Below are 24,048 nucleotides of genomic sequence, written 5' to 3' on the forward strand. Positions count from 1 at the left end.
TTTCTTCATGCTGGCGGAAAATTACAATGACACGTGCAAATTATGCCTCGTAGCTGAAAAATGCGAAACGGACGTGTTTCCTCTAACATTTCATCTGGGTTTACTCTCAAAGGATGAAATAGCTAGCGAGCCACGCTAATAGCTTCCACCATATTCCACCACAAATGTTTTCTTGGGTATGCATTACTTCAAAATATTCCTACGATTTTACATAAGTCGCATTTTTGCATTACGATATGATTTATGACCGCGAGGAATGAACTCCTGCGAAGATTGTATTTCTGACGATTACGTGTATGTGAATGTTAAAGGGTGATAAAGTATGATTTTGGATAGAATTGTCATTCGTTTTACTCGTTAATATTATCCACAAGTATTAGACTACTTATTTATATTATGATAAAAATTCCATTGAAAAATAATAGAATTTAATTCTTTTCTTACGTATATACATTTTTTTCAATCACTTTTTCAACCGATTTTGATATTTGTATTGCCATGTTTTTCATTATACTTATTATTCTTTGATAATTTATACACGGAGGCATTTAATATAAATGATTGACGAGTGAGACGATTGAAAGAACTTTACGAAGATTAAAAGAAATTCTTCATCGAATTTTCTGATTCTTTTATTAAAATTCTCAGAATGAATATCGCCATCTATTTAGATCAATTGTAGAGAGTGTGCTGGTATTTATGTACGTATAAAGAATTTATGTTCCTCGTAACACGGCATTTAAGCACAGCGACACTTTCGTAGAACTATCAAAGCTCGTTTAGAGAGGAACGAATTTTAAGACATTTCATTACTCGAGAGGAGAAAGAATATCCGAACTCGGTCACGTTCTATTTAAGATGTGTTCCACGATGTCTTAAATACTTTTTCCTTACTCTTCATCCAGCTGCCATGAACCAAGTAATAATATCCTTCCAAAAAGGTGCCATTGAAGAGTTAGGAATACTTCCAAACGAGTAAATCTACGTTTGACCCTTACGTAGCCAATGAAAATGTTGTGACAAGTAAATTTCAAGCTGTAATATTTTTAATTTTTTCGTCAATTTTGTCTATTATCAAAAATATTCAAAGAGTGAGAATTTGGAACTTTTTGTAATATTTTCATTCCAGACAGGAAAATTGTTAGAAGGAAAAAAGAAACGTAAGAATATAAAAATATGGAAATCCCTACACAAATATAAAATACGGGAATGGAGAAACATAGAAGTGTAAAAAATAAAAGAACTTGCTAAAAGAAATATAAAAATACTGCCCACTTTTTAAATTAAACAGAAGCTTTCAGTAATTTCTTGGATTATAACCGTGAGTTATTTCAGCAAATCTTAAATGTTTGACATACTACTGAGAAATCCTGCTGGGACTTGAAGACGATGAAGGTTTTCAGGAGGATTGTGAATGTTAATTCATCGTAAAGTACAGAGTCCCCTGACGCTAAAGTCGCCTTCTAGAATTTCGCGACTGCAGGATATAGTTGGAAGTCACCACAAAGACGTTAGGTACAGTGGATGTATGGAATAAGGAAAACTTGCACACTAAAATTCTCCGTATGTCATAACAGCGAGACATTTGCACAGAAAATGGAATTTGAGTGTACTACTCGTCGACAATAAAGAGCTTTGTGCTTGCTAAAAATTAATTAAATTAAATTATTAATTAAGTTAATGCGACTTCTTCTAATCTATTTTCCTTTGAAAAGGGAAATAGTAGATCCGTTTGAGCCAAGTTGCTAGAAAATGTAGCCTCTTTTACAATTCTGTTTGTATCGTAATCATCTGTTAATTGCTTTTGTGTTATCAATTATTTTCGTTCAGTGATACGAGAGGTCGATTTTAATATAATAAAATAATATAAAGGTATGAGAATAGAAGAATAAGATAATATGAAGATAATATAAAAATAATAGATTAAGCCAATATAAAAGATGTAGATAATATGGAAACGAAATTGAACGAATTGAGATTCGAAAGATTCTTAGGTATATACGTATATCGATTTTTATTATTTTTATTATTTTTATTCAACCGGATATTGTATTTTCGTTGGCGCACAATACAGGGCAATTTAATTCGTCGGAGAATTTATATTCACAAAAACTCCAACCATTCTTTTTCATAGATATCGTTTGTCTCTTGCATGAGTAATCCCAGCTTCTTTTTGAACGTAGATGATTGATCCTCGTTCTGTGACAAATGTACACGTACATTTTTTATGTAAAATGTAAAAAATATTAGGGAGGAGCACACAGCACGTTTACAATTCATTGAAAGACCGATAAATTCTATAATACTTACTATGTTTTGCATTCGATTGTAGTCCTGGTTATAAATTCGTGGCCCATTTTTTCGGTATTCTGGCATTTTTCTGGTCCCATGTAAAACCAGCGTAAACGTTTCTATCGTGCCGTTATTCTCTTTTGGTCCGATCTGTTGAGATGCGAATACATATATACATATATACAGTACATATATACAGGTTCCACTCAATTGAAAATCCCATTCGTTGTTACTCAATGGGGAAGAAATTGTAACTTTGTCAGGTTAATAGGAAATGTTCTCTTTTCTCTTTTTTCTTTTTTTTTTATGATGATTTACCTCGTCGAGAATGTCTAGAAACCAGCTGCCACGTGGGTCCTCACCCCATGACGCCACAGACATAAATTTCCACTTCTCGAAACCCGCAGTTGAATCGTCCAATTTTCTTGGCTTTAGTATCTGTACCCGTGTCCCTTGAGACCATGCGAAAAGAATTAATTTCATTAGATTGTATGACAAGTTTATTCCACTCTTGGCATTACATTTTATGTGACATTATAGAAGCGTTACGTATATTGGTCGTAACGGACAAATTCACAATAAATAAACAACTATTATCGATAAATATCGATTACCTAGAAGCGATGCAAATCAGTTGCGTAAATTGAAATGCAGAGAAAAATAATAATTACAAATGTTATTCTTTGTGAGCTTTTATATCATGGTATGTGCGATTATTTAACCTGTTAATCGCGGGGTATCTTTTCGAAAGTCCTTTATGGAGTACGTAGTTAAAATCAAGCGATGACGAGGATCGCACGTCGAACGCAGAGCATATGCTGCTGTTATAAATTTTCCGGAAAATGTAAAACAAAACGAGGAGGCGTTTCATCTTTATTCGATAAAAAAATTAATAATTCATCAGCACGATTCAGTTCTGCTACGGTGGAATCATTTGCTATATCTCGTTTTTACGTCATATTACCTGTGCTCATACTAGTAATGTTCTTTCTAAAACGCATAAGGTGTTAGAAACTTGATTACTTGATAAATAGAAATTTATTTTATACACAACGCACGTGTTACACTCGTATCGTAACTTGTGAAATAAACTCTTTATTCACCGTTTCGAATATACCAATTTCACTCGGTTTCTCGCGTGTTCAACTTATGTATATTTGACTTGCTAAGCGGTGCGGTTATACTACAGAAGATAAAAATTATTAATGACGAATCGATATCGAATAGCTTGATCTTATTCAACTAGTCTTCTATGATCGGCAGTTTAAATATTACATCTGGAAATAAATCAAACATTAAAGATACGAGCATGATAATAGAAACTCAGGCAGTCAGCAGCTATTTTGATTTTTTCAACAACAAATTCATAGAACATTTTATCTTATAAAGAAGTTTCACAATTTTTCAATTAGAATATATTTCGAATGATAGAGGTGCATTCCTATTCTGAATCGTTTCAACAATCTGATATAAATGTATATGTATAGATGACAAACATTTATTTTTTATTATTTATTTTTTATTTTATAAACATTTTATATGATATATACACAAGAAACATATAATTTTTTCTTATGAAAATTCCAGCTTTAATTATTTAGAACTGATAGAAAGAGATATCATGAAAGTGCTTGCTAAGTGCAAAAGAATAATGCATCTCTCACAATACTCGCCTGTACGTAGAACCTTTGAAAGTTCAAGGGTCGAAAAGGTTGAAAGTAGAAGATTTTTCGCTAAATTTCTCTTTAGAAAGTAAAAGGTTGTACCACGACCATAAATCTACACTCCTGACTGTTCCTCCGGTTGGAAACGGTAGTTCACGACACGAAATCGATCTCGAGATGCGACGTGTACCTCGATTGCAAGTGTGTACACTGTAAAAATCTTATTTCTCGCGAATCTTCGCGAGCATTTTTCTCTCGTCATACGCCACAAACGCCGTAAAAGCTGTGTTACGCGGCGATAAATACGCAACAGACCGAAACAGACATTTCAATCTACATTCAAACGCATCTTTCCAGTGCATACGAGAGTTTTACGCGTCACTTTATCCTTAAAGCCTTTGAACAGAAACCTCGGGTCAGCGCGGATGCATTATTGAAAATCGTCGAGGCATTGTATCAATAAAGGGCCTTTTTATAGTTACATTATCGTGTATAAGTATTGGCACACTTCTAAATTATTGTAATTGTACGTTGTAAGTATTTGTACAGTTATCAGAGAATATTTGTATGTATTGTACCGTACTGTCCTACACGAAATATTTTGAAATTTCGTTAGCACTGTAACGAGATACGACTGTCATAATTATACTGGTAAAATTTGAAACCAATTCTTGCTTGATGGTATCAATTTCAATTAAAGTTGCGGAAGATAATACATTTACCATAGGAACATGTACATATACATTGCGCGCTGTATAAAATCAAGCAGATGAAATTAAATATTTCATCGTTAGTTAATGTTCGACGAAGAGTAGGAAAATTATTGTTTATGATTAAAAAATAATATTACGATGTTATTGGAGACGGAATGTTCACTGTCTATGTTGATCCTTAAAGATTAAGCAGAGTATTTCGTTCCAGCTATGGGAACAGGGAAACGTTTGACAATGGGAAAATATTCCTCGACTATAATTTTGAAAATACTGTAACAAGAATAATATTCACAATCTATTCGAATTGTACTAGATATTCATATGCCTCTATCTCTATATATTCGAAGCGATTATTTTCTTGGATAAATTTTTTTATCTCCTACTGTCGAGTGTTTCATAGCATATACACAAATATCAGAGACGAGTTAAGTTGACACAAATGAAAAGTGCATACCTGAGGGCGCAGTCAGATACATCTGAAGTGCACCACGAAGACTGTACTCGAGGGTGACCTCGATTTCCACGTGTTCCAAAAACGTAATCTCGTTTCCTTCCGATCGACACTCGTTCTCCGTCTCGAATCGTAACCGCCTGGTATTTCCATAAGCCAACTCCTTGTCGATTCTAAGCCAAACGGAATATTTTCTTATATGTGTGAGAGTAAATTGTGGGTTGCTTCCGGATACATCCGTGTCTTGTCAATAGAACATGTTGAAGCTTCCTGGAATATCGATTGTCAAGACCGAAGCACGTTCTATCTCGATAGTCATAAGACTTTAAACGTCATTTGATAATTACATGAGATATTAATTAAATGTACAGTTCTACATATCGCAGAACGAGAAAATTATGGAAATTCCAGTGGAACTCTTTCCGAAAGTAAATAAAGAGCAATGAATATGTCAGTCTGGACTATTAAGAGCGTTTCGAGAGTCGATTACGTTTTAAATTTCATTTGATAATTATTGTAAAAATAGAGTCAAATATGAGATAGTTAAATAATAATCGTAAATATTTGAGAATAAGAGAATTTTTTATATTGATATTCCAGTGGAATTTTGCAAAGGAAGTGCAATGGTTTGAAAACGTTAGTCGCTTCGACGAGCTATCGGAATATTCTAATTTTCATTTGATAATTAAGTTACAATGTTGTTGAAACAACAACCACAAATATTTTAGGGTAAGGAAGTTGTTGACGTTGAAATTTCAGTAGAATACTTTTTTAGAAGAAATGTGACACGAAAATGTTAGATTGGAAATTTGCAAAAAATGTTGACTGCACTCTGTAGTGTGTCGGAAGATGTTTAGTTGAAAGGAGGAGACGGGGCTACTTCTTATCTGAAGAAACAGTAAACTGACGGATGAGGAATGTACGAGAAGTCCTCGAGACGTTCCACTTTTTCGACTATGCTTCCCTTACGGTGCAGCAACGAATGAGTGAAGAGCACTTTCCCGTATGTTGAATTTAACGACGTAAAAAGTCACCGGGCTTTGCTGCGCTTTTTAAAGGACCAAGGACACAACCTGAGTATCAGCTCAAGCTCTGATTCCATGAAACTGCTTGCGACGTAATTCGTGTCTCTGTTTTCTACCTGAGAGAAGTACACGTCCTGCATTCCCCGAGGAAACAAGCATCTTTTAATATTCTTCAACTGGATAAAATGATAAAAGTATAACTTCCTTTCATGAAACCGAGGACGACGAGTAACTCGTTCCTGTTCTTTGACACAACAATTTTCTTATTTATGAATCTCTCTAGAATTAATTTTAATTAGATTTAAAGTTTCGTCAGGATTAAATCGAGAACTAAATTTTTGTGTTCGTTAACTTCTAAATCTATGATTAATATATCACCGGATTAACTAACTAAAGGGCATCGATTAGTAATGGAAGAGTGATTAAATTTTCATGAATTTAGTCGAAGTCGAGATGTAATGCATGTAAAAGTTGGCGCAATAGTGGGTGGAAATACCAGGTTCGCAAGCTGGGAAGCTTGTTTTAGTATTCAAGGTTCACGATGTTCAAAACAGCGTACAGAATTACGTTTTAACCGTGGTAATCTAAATGGACCCTGTGTGCTACGTTCTACGTACGCTTGCGTAGTATTTGCATGTAGCCCGTTCAGCTACAACGGAACACGTACACATTATCGATTAACGAACACGTAGATATCTGTGTCACATTCTGTAAATTTGACTAATTTGTAACCGTAATTTTACGCAGACACATTTTAATACGAGATATGGTTTAATATATGTTTGAATTCGTGCTAATTTCCTTTCGAATATGAAGAAAATGTTGAATCGCTGAAATACTCCTATATGATAAATACAATTATTTTTGTAAGCGGTGAAAGTTAAGAACGAAATTTTCTTGTAATTCTTCTTACGCTTTAGCGAATTCCACTTTACAGATGGTTTTGTCCGGTACAGTAGTCCAGTTGTAACTGGCCGAGACTAAAGCGTGCGCGTTCATAAGTCCAAATCCGAAACGTGAGTTGAACCAAAGTCCAGCAGAGTTTCTGAACCAGCCTGGATTCTCCCTGAAAGTTGATGCAATTAATGGGTCTGCCAGCGCGAAAGAAAGAACGGCCAACGTAAAATGATACGGTTTCCGACGTAGGTTGGTGTAATCCCTTTTTACACGCGGCAAAGAACCTCCATTTTGCTAGGGAAACACTCGCCGGTAATTCTATTTCCTTTTCTTCCTTTCAAAAATCCAATATTCGTTTCTAAATTGCTTCCGGAATTTTGGTGTTTTTACATTAAAATTTTCTGAGGATTATTTTACGGACGGAAATATACTTAATTCGCAAAAGCGTTCAAGATATCCATAGTAGATTCCAAGTTCTATCCATAGTAAATCATAATATTCAGAGATAGATAAAAGTCTTAACCATGTCCATAAAAATTTGATTTTTTATAAAATGCATGCAATGATCGATAATCTATGACTTTAACAAACATCGATTTAGCCGACAAACGATTTTATTTAAGCAACATCGATACAGAATAAGGCATTGTTGGTCGCATTTCGCTGAGAGCCCGATACAATCGCGCAATCAGGTCACTGAATTCGACGTATCGCACCAGCTCTTTGAACGACATGAATGAAGTTCTTGACATGAAATTCTCGACATGAAGAACATTCTTAATAAATCCAAACCTACGTGTATATTTTTTTGGCATCATTTTAGCCCTCTATTTATTTTTTCGTGTCAAAATAATGTGTCTATCTCGTTTATCGTCGAGCGGGATAAAATCAGAATAAAATCACAGTTATTATTATGAACTAATTTATTATATAGCTCATTATGTATAAAAAGGAAAGCTCGAATGGTGCAAGCACATCTTGACCCTGACTGTTGATCAGGTGCGCGTTACAGTACAGAAGCCGTGGCATTTGTCTTTAGTGAAGAAAGAAACGATCTCTGCTTCCTGTTCGTTTCACTGCAATTATCGTTTCTCGTTGAAACAGCACGACCTACATTTCCTCCCCGTCGCGGAACGAATAAGAATGACACAATGCTTCAATCCACCGACGGTTCGCGGTGCCCAAGGAGAAAAACGAGATCGACTTGGGCTTCATATATCGCGACAAAGTTTTTTTCATAACCTGGGGAATTCGGCGAGATATTTTCCCCGAATAATCCAACCATGATACGTCCAGATAGCGACACCGCGATCTGCTTGAAATTGGATAAGCATTTCGATGGATATAAATGTAGTGCAGTTAATTAAAATGGATCACAATTATCGTTAAACGGTGTTCCGATAAAATTCGCGAACTGGAGCTAGGACTGGCGTTCTAGTGGTTTTAATTCTCTGACAGTATGGCAAACTAGCTATTTGTGAATACTGATTCAAGCTGATTTTGTAATCCAAGCTTTTATGTATCGTTACACTTGAAGTCTGCATAATAATATATCTGTTTAAAAGAGGACACTCGTGAAAAAATGGTATATCATACAGATTAACTTTACACCGTATCAAAAACTGAAAACTACTGTTAAGGGGAAAGCATATCAAAATAACATAAAGATAAAAATGTAAACGCGCGTCGTAAACAGCGTTTTATATGAATAACTTCAATAATATTTTCAAGCAATTATATCAAATATTTTGAAAAAAATGTTCAAGTATGTATTACATCGAAATCGTGTTTCAAAGAAACAGAATAGAACATAGAATATGATAATTTCTTATTGGATGTGTTCATGTTTTTTATACCGGGTTCGAGAATTTTATGACACCATTTATGTATACTGCATGCTCGTCACTTTGATTTACGATATCCCAAAAATGATGAATTTAACATACTTCATAAGTAGAAAGAAGTATATCTTTTACAGTGATGTTTCAAATCGATAGCTTGACCATTTCGAAAATATAAAACATCAGACTTAGAATGAAAACGTAAAGGATCGTGAATGGCATGCCCAAATAACGTTGACCTACATTTTCTCCCGGAAATATGTACGACGTAAGTAGTATTAACGAAAAACCGCATTAGCGCCTGTCACTGACCAGAGCACGTGGCGCGCCAGTGGGATAGGTCATGGCGATGGTGCGAGTGAGAACTTCGGGTGTGTGACAAGGACAGCGATAGCGTTGCATTAAAAATTACGTTTCTCTTCAACCGATGGTATCTCGAATACAGAAAGTGATATCGACATGAATAAGAAAAGGAATCAAAGAGAAAGGTTCCTAGTTTCTAAGAATATCGATTAGATTATTCAGATATGGGTCGTTTCTGAACAATGGAAATTTAAGGTTTTGGAAATTTTGATATGTCGGATTGGAATATAAATTCGTTCCGTTTCTATCTCTGCAAACGGAGAAGACGAGGCAAGTGAAGAGCACAGGGAAAAGTATGATAAGTACGTTTTTGTTAATTTTTTTTTACTTTAATGTCACTGCATGACTAAAAAGGATATATTTTGATATGAAATGGCTAAAAGTGAAAAGAACCAGATCCAGCCAGAGATACGGTCATTAAGTTAACTCGTATTTTTATATCATCACTATTTTAATGTTTCTTACTAGGTTAGTATTAATGCAAGCTACATTTTTAAATTATAAAAAGGAAATATATGTTTAGACTCAAAATCAAATAAAATCGCAATTTTGGTGATATGGAATTAACTGATTACGTATCCGATTTTAAAATTGTTTGTCTCTAAAGAATACATGTTACAAATACATGTTACAATTTAATATAATATTAAACATACCTGAGTGGATTATATTCTGACGTCCAAACGATGAGATGCTGCACGTCCCTCCAGGTTAAATCTTTGCTTCAAGGACAATACATAAATTATTCTAATGGTTGCAACTATGTTTCGAAGAAGTACTTATAGCGTGTGAATGATGGAATATTTCGTAATCTGATTGGAACAAGTTAGATCGGTCCAAGACAAGAAAATAGCCCAAAGTGTTTTTCTGAACTGCTTAAAACAACCCTTGGGAAACGTTGATGCCGGCAAGTTTCGTAGTTTCATAGACGAAACGAACACGTGGTTTGTTTGAAATTTTCTTGACGGTCGAGATAACGATAAGTTTTTAATCGAGTCCCGTATTATGTTAATTTCGCATGGATGGATTTATGCTACGAGCGTTTCCTCGTCGGAGCCACAGATTTCCGGTAACAACGTTTTCATAAATGAAAAAGAGATTAGGGGAATCTGTGGTGAATAAATATCGAATACGGAAAGGAACTTTTCTTTCCTCCTGCCTTTCGTTTTAACTTTGCTGATAGCGTATTATGTATTTCACATATATATTAATTAAATATAGATAAATAGAAGAGAGGCATAAGAAAGAAAAGGAAATTGGCAAAAGAATAAAAGAAGGAAAGGAAATAAATAAAATAGCAAAAAGAGAGGAATAAAGGAAGAAACGAGAGAAGGAAATGAAAAAATGAACGCAACGAAGGAAATATTTAGTCTGCTGATTCTAAGGTTCAAGCAGAAATGACCAATATCTGCTTGATATAAATCTGCTACACTCTACCTCTCCATGCTGTGACGGAATTTTTAGTAACGCGACCTCCTTGGTGCTAATACATGTTCTACTTCGTACAAATATTCAATTCTGCAGACCCATTTAAGGATTGTGGTCGAAGTTACTTGAATCTTAACGAGATTCAACCATAGTCGCGCTAATGCATTTAACGATTTTTCCTGCAAATGTGATGGCCCCAACCCGCCTCTAAATAGAACAGATATTTCAGTGGGTTCGAGAAAAAAGGAAACTAACGAGCTCGTACTTCACTTGTAAAGCTAAGGCCAGGATTCCTGCAGCTAATGGAGCGGACGCGGAAGTGCCAGTATGACCCGTGGTGCAGGTGTTTCTTAAGTCTGTTGTCGCCTGAAAGCATAAAAAGACAGTTCGTTAAATTATTCCATTAGCTGCAGGGAATGGTCCCAGTAGTATTTTCATTCATTCTAACATAATCCAAAATTTCAAACGATTCAATTTCGAACATTTCAAAGCCAAAAAGGACGTCTAAAATCTTTAAATTATAAAGATCTTGTTTTATCAAGTTTTTTGAGTTTATGAATGGTTAACATACAGAAACCACTGAAGACGCATCTTACGAGGTTTTCACGATCAATATTTTCCGAATTGTAGGTGCTCAAAGAAGAACGAATTCAATTTTTAGAGGTTTAGAAATTAATTAATTACCATTTTTAAAATAATTTTATTATTCATTTATCGATTTTCCTTTTCGATCCTTTCTCTGGTTCCCAAAGCGAAAATGACACTATCGTATTTATATTTATTAACACTATTATTCATCATTTGTCTACTTATAATCATATCATATTATCTTTGGAATTAACTGTATCATCTTCTTGCGATCAATGATTTTATAGAAGTAAGTCATTTCTTTCTTGAGAATTGAACGTTAATTGTGTATTTGTATAATGAAATTAAGCAATTGATAGAAAGTGAAGTTGATCAGTTGCCTCATATAGATTTTCAAGTTATCAAGTTTCAATTGTGATAGAAAATGAAAGAGGGACAAAATCGCTTACTATCATTTGATCGTGATAAGCGCCACTGCTATACGTGGTAGCCAACGTTGCGGGACAGCTTTCACCGTACCATGGAAATCTTCCAGTTTGACTAGCAGATCCCACAGCGATGGTATAAATGCTTCCTACGTATCCGTCACATCCGCAGTCGTCCGATCTCAAGCCCCCATTCCCGGAAGCCCACACGTAAATGCTACCTCTGCCGCCTCTGCCCTGAATAATCGTGTCAAATCAATAACTTTAAGAAGCCGCGTACTACATGCGTTATTATCTTTATCCAGCTTGAAAACGATATTTTTACGCGAATCAGATAAAATGACGTTATCACGAGGAATCGTTTGATAAATATCCAGCCACGACATAAATATGCATCGAGGCCTATGCTTCTCGACCTTTCGCACGATCTATTCTACATGAATATTTAATTGTTCACTAGCACGCCGTGTATTTTCTACCTGCTTCGTGACACCCATTTATTGCGTATGTCGTATATTCTCATATAGAATTAATTAGAATTGCAGGAAATTTTTTAGTCCGGATGAAAAAGCAAGATTTTTATGATGATGAATTTTCATTGTTTCCACCAGTTTGCCAGGTGACGAAGAAAATATTCTTCCTGGTGGGCGTGTTATAATGACGACGTTAATACAACTTTCTCGTTTCAAGGTAATTAACGTTCCAAGTAATTAGAAACTCTTGATCTATGCCGAGAGTGACACAAAGCGTCTCGAGCTCTCGTTGCTGTTCGCTAACTCGACTCATCCGTCTATGATTAAACGAAAACGTTCAGTTTCAAAGAGTTAAGTTTCGATTCGCTTTATCCCTCTCCTCCTTCCCCTATACTCGCCATAGCGATACCACGTTCGAGAGCTTCGCTGGCCAGCCTGCCAGGAGCTTCTAGACTTTTCCCATCGTCGGCTGGGCCCCACGAGGCCGTGTAAATGTCCACCAGTTCCGGTTTGTATCCTAGCGCTTCTCCCTCAACGCGATCGTTTACCAAACCATCGAGCAACTTAATGCCGCCGATTGAAGCCTCGAAAGCGATGCCCACGCCGCATTTCCGATTGTTAGCTTCCATTGCTATTTCCCCTGCGCATCTCGTTCCATGACCGTTCACCCCTGAGGACGCGTTGAATAATTGTTACGCGCGAAAAAGTAATGTTCGATGGAATTACGCGCGAGAAGAAAAATTCTTATAGGAAACGTGATTTGTGCTGATTAGACGGATGTTTCTTTGAATGTCTAGTCTTTCTGTCTTCTCTAGGTCATTCTTCATTAAATCGTATTTTTTGATCGTTATAATTTTAGTAAGTTTCTATGCTTTGTTTCTATGATAAACGAGATCTTAGAGTATTAAGTCGTTTTTGTTTGATAAAACGGGGGCAAGGTTAAAGTATGAAAATTGGAGGATTACTGCAGAGATATTATGTTCCTGGTAAATCTTGATAAACCTTCTTGGCGATGCAAATCTTGTGATATGACGTATAAAGTTACGGCATTCAGTCCGGTATAAACTTTGCTGATCGTGTAAATCTTACGATATGATATATAAAGTCACGTATTTAGTTTTTATAATAAATGGTTAGAAGAATGTGAGCTTAACCAAAAGCTATAATTTCGTTTCTACCTTTTGTATTTATCGTGATAGGATTGTAATACTACTTCAGGATAATCTGTATAATATATATTCACTGAAAACGTATATCGGAGTTAAGCGTATAAGCGATTTAATCTGATAATTCATACCTGATAATTCGTATCGTGGCAAAGGATCATCGTCAGCTTCGTTTACATCGTAACTAATATCAGGATCCTAGATCAGCAAATTCATAAAATTAACTAGTAAACCACTACATAATGATCTTGGTAGATGAAAGAGCAAAAATAGAAATCTTGTAACGCTGGAAGGTTATCCTGGATTAAATTTCACCTCGAGCGAAGTTTTTCTTAACATTATCGTTTTACATTAAATTTTCTATTTTTCATCTAACACTGGATGATAATAATTCAATTTCACTTTTTTATTTAATTTCATCTGTTAGACATTATTGATTTCTAAAATAAAAAAAGACTCTCTCTTTCTCTCTCTCTCTCTGGGATGAAATTTCAATCACGATGGAATTAACACGATTTCTTTTGACGGTAGCTTTTAAGAGTTAAAAAATTCAGGATTAAAAAAGGATTAAAAAAAAGGGTTAAAAATTTCAAATCAAAGGATGCAATTTTAAAAGTCCACTCTCGGTCGCCTATGAACTAGAAAATGTAACTAATATCAGAATTCTAGCATTAATTCAATAAATTGGTTATAAGATTAATTGACAAGCTAAAAATCGTTGATAGAAGTAGAAAAATAGAAAATATCCAAAAAATTACAGGGTGCAATTTTAAATGGTCCCTCTCGTCATCTATGAGCTAAAAAGAGTAGCTCGAAGCAAAGTTTCTCGTTACTCACGTAGTTATTTCGCAAATCGTCGTGGGTATATTCCAATCCATCGTCCAAAACTGCGATTCTCACGCCTCGACCAGTTACCCCCAGTCGATAGAGAGACAGTACGTTCAAATCCAGCTTAGGGAGAGCATTGTTCGATCTCGTGTCTTGCTGCAACAGTTGATAAGGAAGCCTTGTCTTATCGTCAGATAGCAAAGTCATCCACTAAATGTTTTACCAACAATCCCTTTTTATTGATTTCTCTTATTATTGATTTCTTTCTACGTGTTTCTTCCTTTCTTTTTTGAATTATTTTTCTTACGTTTTCAACCAATTTTTACGCAATTTTTAAGGATATTTTGAATGAGTTTAATTACCAGGTACCACTCTTGATCCCAAAGTTCGTCATTGAACATCAGTCTAGAGTCTTGAGGATTTTCCTGCCAAAATTCTTGCCAATCCTTATCGTCCTCCTTGATGCTATTCAAATGATACTGATCTACCTCCAGTCTCTTCTCCCTTATCAGTGGTTTCTCCGAGTCGAAGCTAGATAATGGCACGTAACCGCGCTTGTGTCGCTCGATCGTTTTCTGCTGATCTGCCCAAATGATCTTCAAAATTGAAAAATCGTATTGGTAGAACCTAATACCGTAGTTTAAAAAGAATTGAACTCTGGAACTATCACTAGGATTAAAGCTTGTATCAAAACGATCGAAATAAAGCGTGAAAAGATATATAAATGGCTAAAAAGTATAATATAACGCAAGTAGAAAATCATGTTTTATCCATATGTCTTATTAAAAAAATCAATCAAATTCTAAAAAATCTATCCATTACCTTGCTGCTTGAATTTAGTGGTTTTGTTAACCAAACTCCACCCCTTTTCTTCTGACCACCATTGCCGTCTTTGAGCCATATGTACGTATCCTCGAAGCCCAAGACCTGAACGAAGAACCTCGTATGGAAAGATCGGAAAGATTGCAATTTCGGCAGAAAAATTTAAATTAACGTGACGCCGGGCATGGTAGTGGCTTCATAAAAATTTAAATTAACGCGATGGTGACGTGCAGTGCTGCGTATTGCTTTCATCTACCAATAGTTCTTTTATTTCGATTTTTTATGTTCCCAATTCGATAATCGTGTAACACGACTCTGTACCACATTGCGGCAGCATTTTTCGAGCCAAAAATTTAATAAAATACCTGAAACGAGATCGCGTTTAAATTTTCGAAACGACCACAAAAATGAAACTCACAAATTTTTACAAATTCACAGAAAAATAGCTGTAGTCTGAATACTCTAAATTTTTCTACGAAGATCACAGGGGGAAATATGATGAGCGTAATTTTGTAGATTTTCTGATTCTCGTGTTATTTAATCACTACAGTGCGAAAATAACATTTAGCACAAAACGGGGCCTGAAAACTGTTACAATTTCTATGTATACGTATAGCTCTACACATATACGTATAAATATATGCTCAAGCATCCGAAGAATATAAGTGTGTACATATATATACCACAATCTTTTATGCCCGTGGGGAAGAGATGTCCCCATCTGCGCAGACATCCGATGTCCCTAACTGAGAGTGTGAAAAATATGTATCTGGTTTATTTATTTCAACGCTTTGTTAGAAATAAATCATATTCACAAATTTTTCCCCATTGTCTATAATAATTTTGTCAAAAATATGCACATACACAGTGTGATCTGCAGCTGTAGTAATCAGTGATATCAATTAGGGAAAAGTCGATACAGGAATCGATTCTACAACCGTTTCGAAAGCGATATAGAATCGGAAGAGCAACGTTTACAGGACCAATATGGGAACTGAAATAGGAACCATAATCGAAATGGATAATAGTTGGAAATTTCAGTTTTTCGTGACAGTTATTAAAGATAAAACGGTTCTTCGTAACTGTTTTAATGAGAATCTTTATATAACATTTTCTCAACTGTTTCAAGTGTCCCTTCTACTAAAAAGTTTTGTCAATGCGTAATTGGTTGGTAAGATATCGGATTTTAAAATTATTTGCATGTAAAAAACTAGACACGTGACTTGTCATACTTTTCTGCGTTGTCTTCGCACGAATGACTGTACGTAAACTGGACTATCTAGAACGAGCCGCCGGTCGCTACCCTTCTGACTGAGCACGCAGGGTGCTCGAGCGGCGAGGGTGCGCCGCGACGTCGCAACGATTCAGCCCTTCGAACGATCGAATGGGACGCTTCGAATAGGATAGCATGAACAGAAGGTTGGTGTCATCTTAACTTCAACAAGAGATAGATAGACAGATAGAGTGGAACGGATGAAAGGGCTTTCAGGGAGCGTCGAACGTCTAAAATGGGGTATAACGTTATTATTATCCAAGTGTTACGTGTTGGTGGTATTTTTGCATGGTATCTCTGGTATTTGATGTCGCTTCTTCCTCATATGAAAAGGGAAAGACCCGGCCAGAACCTCGATATTTCCATAACGAGCGATGTCTGTTTTTTATTTTCGATCAACCTCCTGATAGTTGGATTTTCCTACTGGCTGCTCCTGATAGTTTATCGATCCACGGGCTCCCCTGATTGATGATTGTAGTGGTAACTGCGTGTGCTGGCGCAATAGGGCGCGACGCATGGACATACGTGCACGGGGTGACGAGGAGCTGCAGGTGCAAAGTGGTTTATGACTTATGGCCGCAGAAAGAAAATGAATTGAAAAATTGACTGGAAATATTGAATGGACTTTCTTGGCTCGCAATTCCTATTTGACGCGTTAGTCGATCAATGATTCTGGCTGATCGATGAGTTCGTAAGGATTGAATGTATGTTATTGTGCAGAAATATTTGTAGTCAATTTGTAGGAACGATGAACGAATTTGATTAATGTTTACAAGTTAATGATGGTTTAATGATTTATTCAAACAATATTATATTGTATTATTTGTGGTGTACACAACATACATTTACTCTTTAAACATCACTGCTTGTATTGGCATAGATAGTCCTTTCATCAATTTGGAGAATCTTTCTTAATCTGCCTCATAATTCAGAAATTAAAGAATCCGAAAATGAAAAATTTGTTGTGCAACGAAATAATTGTGTAAAGTTTAACATTTAAAGGTAGTGGTTGTATTGTTTCAAAAATTAATTTAATCGGGTCATGATATTATACGATAATTATGAAGAAGAAAATCATTGTGGTTTAATTTATCTAAAAAGTTGCGCAATTAAAATACATCGTGTCAAGGATAATCAACTGCCGGTATATTTCTACACGGTCACATACGTAAACCGAAGTATAAAATATAATTGAACCGAATATCGTATGTTTTTTTCATGCAAATACCAAAGTATTGGCGCATCGCCAAACAACATGTCCATATTGTGAACGTTACGAATATGTCAATTACAAATATTACAGCAGTTCATGGATTACGAACGTTGCATAAATCGAGCGTATCTGCGCAAGCAGATGTGTATCTCCTCTCTTTGCCGATGTAACGTCATATCTCGTTACATCGCGCTAGATCATTTCCATATTTGCATCGTTTCAATGGACGTCACGATTAAAAACCTCGTCCGTCACCGGCAGCAGCGAAAAAGCATAGGAAAATGAACTGTCAGTAGTCGAAATATTTCTCCGCATTATCAAATAGCTGTATATTTTCGTGGAATCAAAAATCACACGATTTGAAACGTGAAAAAAAGAAAAAGAAAAATGATACACAGCGAGTCATTGCCCTGCCATCTCATCGTACATATCATTCGTAGTTTTTCATCGGTAATGTTACTCGGTTAATTAATGGTCAAAGATATTTGTTCATACTTTATAGAACGTTCACAACACTAAGCTGTGGATAACATGACCAATTTGATAATGGAAAAAAACAACGAGCGGTTCGCGATTAGTATGTTTCGCGCGATATTACCGCGGACGTCGCGTGGTTGCGCGATACCCTCAAAAGTGACCCCAATTTTCATCGAATAACGTCGACAGGGAAAACAAAGGCCGGAAAAATCCACCAAGCCTGTTATGAAACAATAATCCCGCATTTGGCTTTGCTTGGCCCATGGAGAAAATATACCTATAATCCAGTATCCATTATATTTGAAATGTATTCAGCCAGAGGGAATGAATCCGACCGGTCGTTGCCATCGAACCAAACGATAAACGGCTGAATATCCTCGACGACGAACGCGCTTGTTTTTTTGTATTTTTCTTTTTATTCGCCTCTCTCTCTTTCTCTCTCTTTCCCTCCCTCTTTCTCTGTGTCTGTCTCTATCTGTTTTATTTTTATTGTTTTTTTTTCGTATTTTTGGGGGGCTGGTGGAAGGAGAGAACAATTCAGTTTGGACGCGAGGATAAAAACGGTCGTACGTGCGAACGATCGCACGTGATGGCGTAAGCAGCTACCGATTTTTATACCACTGGCCCCGGTACATCGATGTTATCACGATTTCCGGCGCCAGTAGGAAGTCGAAGCGCGGCAATTTACATCCACGACACCTCCGTGTCCCGCAAATAATTTCGCCACGGCATTTCAGAAGATTTATGGAGCCGATTTTCGGTCATTCGACGTCCTCGTTCGCTTCAAGTCGCCACGTATCATGGAATTCTCGTTTCCGACTAGATGTTTTATCCCATTGGCTTTATCTTCAACCTGCTGAAGAATGGACGGTGCTTCTAATCATGACTTTTCCAGGTTAATCTCCGATTCTTTCCTCTTTGCGATGCTCTATTCAGCCTGCGTTTGGAATTAGGAATGCGAAGCTGGAGCAATTCTTCATTTTTTCTTTTTTACTATACGAAGATTAGAAGGACTCGACAAGTTAAATTTCCTATCTTTTACAGGGAATCATTTTTAAAAGTCGGTACGTTGTCCTCGATCCCATGTTACTAAAATTCTTCTTTTCTTTTCTAATTGATTTTAGAGTCAAACATATGCCTCTTCATGTGTACACAATTTTGTCTATTTTTGAAAGACTTATGTTAGACTCGTGACTCTGTTATATTAAAGTCTTTCTGTTTAGATATAGATTTATTAAAATCCCGCTGTTTAATCGTAAAGCAACATTAAAATAAGAAAATCGACAGAAACATACGTATTGTATGTTCCACCGTGTCTCATACGATATGAATTAAACCCCGAAGAATCTTTCCCCTAATTCCTCCAATTCAAAAGTCTGGATGTCCATCAAGGTCAGCTCTTGAGCAAGAGAGTATCCTTAAAATGGGGCACGTACAATACGGCTCGCTTTAAATTCCACGTGGGAACGCTTCAAACTCGAATCTGTCTGTTACGTGATAATGGTTCGATTCCCTTCGTCCCGGTGGCAATCGACGCTTGGTGCTGCCCAAAACTACCCCCGAGACGAGCTCTTCTATTCCCCTTGTGTTTGTTAGCCTGCCAGATGAAAACCAGCCACCGATTCTATCGTCCGTCTACGTGAAACGAACGAGACCTGAGAGATAGAGGACAAGAAATCAGAGTCGCTCATTACTCGGCGATCAGCGATTCCTCGTATCGATCGGTCAAATTACGCCCGGCTGTCTCCTCTCTGTGGGAAAATCCACGAGCTCCAGGCTATCCAGGTCGGTTTGTAACAGTCTTCCCGCGCAAACGACTGATACTATATGCGCCAGGAGTGAAGGTACGAGAAGAGAGGGAGACGAGGTAATAACAGGAGGAAGGGAGAGTATTTTCGCAGTCCATTTGTTTTGATCGGATTTCCAACTGTCTCTGGTAATCCCGCGGCAGTAAGCTCCCGCAGGCATCGCCACGTTTCAATGAAAACCCTAACGTTTCTGTTCTACCGTGGAACAGAAACACCTTTCGTGTAACATCCACGGGGGACGTGTAGCTCGCGCATCCCTTCGCTTGTACGGTCGTTGTTTGCGAACTGGTTTTGTTGTTACTCTTCGTTTCGAGTTGTGTTACCTTGTTCTTTCGACTAGGAGAAATTTTAGTGCGTTTAAACGGTGATAGTGATTTTTTCATGATTTGAGAACAGAATTTTTTTGAGCGTAAATTAAATAATTGACTCTTTAATTACTGTTTGTTCAGCATCTTACGTAATAGCATCACGTAATAATATGTAACATGGTAAACGTTCTTTTCGTTTGCCTCTTAATTTTCATACTACAAAGTAAAATATTCAACAGTCGTGACGAAGTCGAGGAAGTTCCTGTTAGACGGGGATTAAAACGTAATCTGGATGAATTCAAAGAGGAAATACCGTGGAAGAAAAAGTTATTTTAAATCTTATCGCGTGTGGAATATTAACTGACACAGTTCGCTTGCAATTAAAAATGTTAAAGAATGAAATACTCAGAAAGTAAATGAATTTACGTACAAATTAGTAACTGGTAAAAGAGATACGAGGTAACAACGGATTTCTGTAATATACGTAATATCCAGTACATACGACTGTCTAAACGATTCCACAGTTGAACGCGAAGTTTCTTATACCCACGAGTTGCGGAAATGCTACAAATTTCACAGATATTGCGCTCGTACCGCGCCATTTACTATCCCGGTATAATAATCGCTTGTATATCGTTCAACGTCGTAGGTGGCTCGAGCTTATAACGCTCTACCCGGTGCGTGTTTCTCGAGATTACGCTCTCTCCCTGCCACTTAAGCACGCTAAATTCAATTATATACATTGAATTCCACGATGGAAATGGTAATTTCGTGGCACGAAAGTTTGCAGATCCTCGAATGGAAACGGATGCTCACAGTGTTTACCTATCAATATGTAACTTCGTGAACATCGACCGTGATAATGACAATGCTTATGCGAGAAAACAATCTTCAAGATTGGTGTCTGCGAGCAAGCAACGCGGATGTGTATCGCGTAGATTCGTGTGTGAGCCTCGTAAAAATTCGAATCGAGGGTACGAGCATCTCGAGAATGAAGAAAGAAATAGTGGAAACTCGTTGGACTTGTGGGAACGCTGCAGACGATTTCATCTGCCTGGTTAGCTATACCGATGGCTACTGTGCGAACAGTTGCGAAAATGAATTTTTGTACGTGTAGCATAGAAATTGTTAAACATAACATTTATTAAAATCGATCCGATTGTTGGAAGAAACATTTCTTAATACGATTAAAAATGAGGAAGACAATTCGGTTCCAACTGAAACGCTATGTAATATGAATTCTTCTATCCTGGAATATAACCGGATTTAAAGGCAAAGTATATTTCGTTCGATCCTTGTTTTTCGTTCTTCGTAATTGTTGAAACGAAAGAAAAGTTTGCCGGTGTACTTTCTGGATTGAAAAAGTTTATTCTCTGATGAAACTAGGTTAAAATTAGAATTGAAAAAGTTGTCGATTTAGGTGAGATCATGGTGTCTCACCATGGATCGTCCATTTGTACCAGGGAGCGCGTCCAGGGGCCCATATAATGCGTGGGAAATTGAATTAGCAAAGGCAATCTTCGAAACTACGCTACGTCAAACTCGGCTACGTCAAAATCAAAGTTTTAATTGAAATCAACGCCGTAACCAGCGTCACGTGAATTTGGTCAAAGAGGGTCCGGACTAGTTTCATATACTCGATCTCACTTAACTCTTGAACCTATTAGTGCCGTATCGATTATGTTATGTATCGGAATTATGTGGCTGACACGCTGTGCTACCCATAAGTGTGCACGTAAACTAATACGTAATTTCGCAGCAATATAGGCGTGGGAAATACCTGTCTGCCACACGAGTCGATCATAACGTTGTCACGCATCGATCTTTTCCAAAGCTTTCGGTTTCCCAGACATGCTGACAATTACACGTGAAAAGTTAGAACATCAATTTCCTGCAGAGCACTGTAAACGTAAAATTAATTAAACTGTGTAGTTGTACAAAAATCGTGAGCACGTCTTTTTATGCCAACAAAACGCATTTATTAACAACGTGATATTATTTTCCTTTTTGGACAACGTTGATGATGTCCAAGTGAAAATTTTGAAAATCCCGAAAAGTGAAATTAGCTTGTGCATTTAAAAAGAACTCCAAATATTTAAGATGATAAAATCAAACGTGTTATATATCAATGAAATAAATATCGTAAACTGGCCTAAAAAATGCTTGCCTGAGTTGCAAATACGTAAAAATATACCGTAGAACGGCGCCTCTTGCTACATATTCCTTAACGTATATTTGCAAACTGAACTTTTGCGTACATTACGACTTTGATGGCTTCTGCTGTTTATTATTTACTACTTTTACTATTTGTATTGCTCCGTTATGGTAATTTACTACAACATGGCAAACAGTGCTTGAGAAATGAATAAATACCAATGCCATGTAATATTTGTCATCGAATCCATTGAACGGTGCACGATCGAGTCGATGATAAGAAATATCGAGAGCGAAGTTTCCCGGAAATCAGAGATCAAATATCAGGATCTACTTGAACCGAGATTAAACCTTTTCGAAGGTAGGAAGCTAACGAAGGCGAGCACCGAGCGGCAGGTCGCTATGACATCTGTCAACCCCCGTAACGTGGAAGTTCATTATGGCGTTCAGCAGAGGATGCCATATCATTTATTTCAATTACTGCCAAAAGCTGAAGCTGAATCGGCAAAACCTCCGCATGCGCTTCGATCATTTATGAACGTACCGTCATTAATGCCTCTACCACGAGAAGAGGTCGTTAAAACTGTCATAGTCACGCTACTCGTCCTTGAAACATTTTTGTTTCGGTCCTAGAACACTCGTGTTACGTCTCATCGTAGTTGATCGTTTTCGTATTTTAATCAAAGACTAATTCGTTCCTTTGTAACTCTCTTTGTCAAGAACGAGTTTACACCGTATCATTGGTGTTCAAAATTGAATGTCGCAGCAATAAAGAGGCATTTGCAATATTCGAATTGTATTTATTGGAAGAGAAAGAGAGGCACGATAAGACGCTTTGAATTTGTAGGAAAAACGTGATTTGATTTCGATTGATTTTGATAGTTTACGTAAATTACTGGAAAGTGACGCTATCTCTTTATTGTGACAGTTTATTGTAACAGAGCTTACGGTACACATATCGCGCTTCATAGCAGTTTGTCTCTTATTTTAACCAATGATTAATTCGTTTCTTTGTAATTCTAGTTTCTGTCAGGAACAAGTTTACATTGCCCCATTGGTGAATAAACATGAGAATTCTTAGCAGCTTATGAGTATGAATATGCTGAAATTTGATGAACGTTTCATTTTACAAACATTCGGTTTTACAAAGACTAATTGTCATTTCACAGGGTGGTTAATTACTTTCCAAAATTTCCACATTTAACGATACACGTGTTAACAATATGGAGTAATTACGCGTATTATATGTTCCATGAAGTTATTGTCGTTGATAATTCCGAAACTGTGACGTTCAACGTATTCTATTAAAATTCGAACGTTTAATAAATTTTGTCGACGATTTAGTTCCATTCAACGGTATTCTCCATTTATTGTAGTGCGATTCCTACTGTCGCTCGATTATACAGGAAATAAAGAAAACACTGTTCCATCGGCCTGTTCCGGAAATTAATGTTAGGAAATTCATTCCAACAGTTTCATAACAGCTTCTCGATAACTGGATTTCAATTTGCCCGGAGGCCAGGCTTGATTGAGCAATCTCGTGCCTTTATAATATAGGGTGTCCGCGTAAGATATATGATAAACCTGAGTAACTTAGACGTACACAAGTTTCACTGCGAGTAATTAACTGGCTTATCGGATTTTCTGCTTCCTGTGCATAGGTAGGCGACAGATTATAACGAAAATGCGGGTCACACGTTAAAAATGTCGTTTGCGTTCCTTCGTTAAAGCAAATTGTTATCTCAATCGTTCTTAATGCAACTATAAAACTAGTGGCGTATTGTGCGCCATGCGATGTCTATCAAACGAGTCATTCAGAATAAAAATAGACCGGGTCAC

The 24,048-nt window shown here is 36.7% G+C and overlaps 1 protein-coding gene across 1 annotated transcript in view; it reads right to left on the bottom strand.

Annotated features, from left to right (window-relative positions):
- Nucleotides 1-2,003: 2,003 nt before the first annotated feature.
- The window catches only part of LOC117216482 (neuroendocrine convertase 1-like), a 29,571-nt gene continuing 7,526 nt past the window's right edge, over nt 2,004-24,048 (bottom strand). The window contains exons 3-15 of the mRNA XM_033463192.1: nt 14,977-15,081; nt 14,517-14,750; nt 14,164-14,310; nt 13,458-13,524; nt 12,559-12,830; nt 11,712-11,924; nt 10,940-11,040; nt 9,903-9,968; nt 7,059-7,211; nt 5,124-5,293; nt 2,611-2,744; nt 2,311-2,442; nt 2,004-2,199 (exon numbers count right to left, since the gene is read on the bottom strand). Of these exons, the coding sequence (XP_033319083.1) occupies nt 2,104-2,199; nt 2,311-2,442; nt 2,611-2,744; nt 5,124-5,293; nt 7,059-7,211; nt 9,903-9,968; nt 10,940-11,040; nt 11,712-11,924; nt 12,559-12,830; nt 13,458-13,524; nt 14,164-14,310; nt 14,517-14,750; nt 14,977-15,081 (1,890 nt within the window). The 3' untranslated portion in view covers nt 2,004-2,103. The remainder of the gene's footprint in view (nt 2,200-2,310; nt 2,443-2,610; nt 2,745-5,123; nt 5,294-7,058; nt 7,212-9,902; nt 9,969-10,939; nt 11,041-11,711; nt 11,925-12,558; nt 12,831-13,457; nt 13,525-14,163; nt 14,311-14,516; nt 14,751-14,976; nt 15,082-24,048) is intronic.

This window comes from Bombus bifarius, unplaced genomic scaffold (assembly GCF_011952205.1).
Source record: "Bombus bifarius isolate JDL3187 unplaced genomic scaffold, Bbif_JDL3187 scf7180000010271, whole genome shotgun sequence".
NCBI lineage: Eukaryota > Metazoa > Arthropoda > Insecta > Hymenoptera > Apidae > Bombus > Bombus bifarius.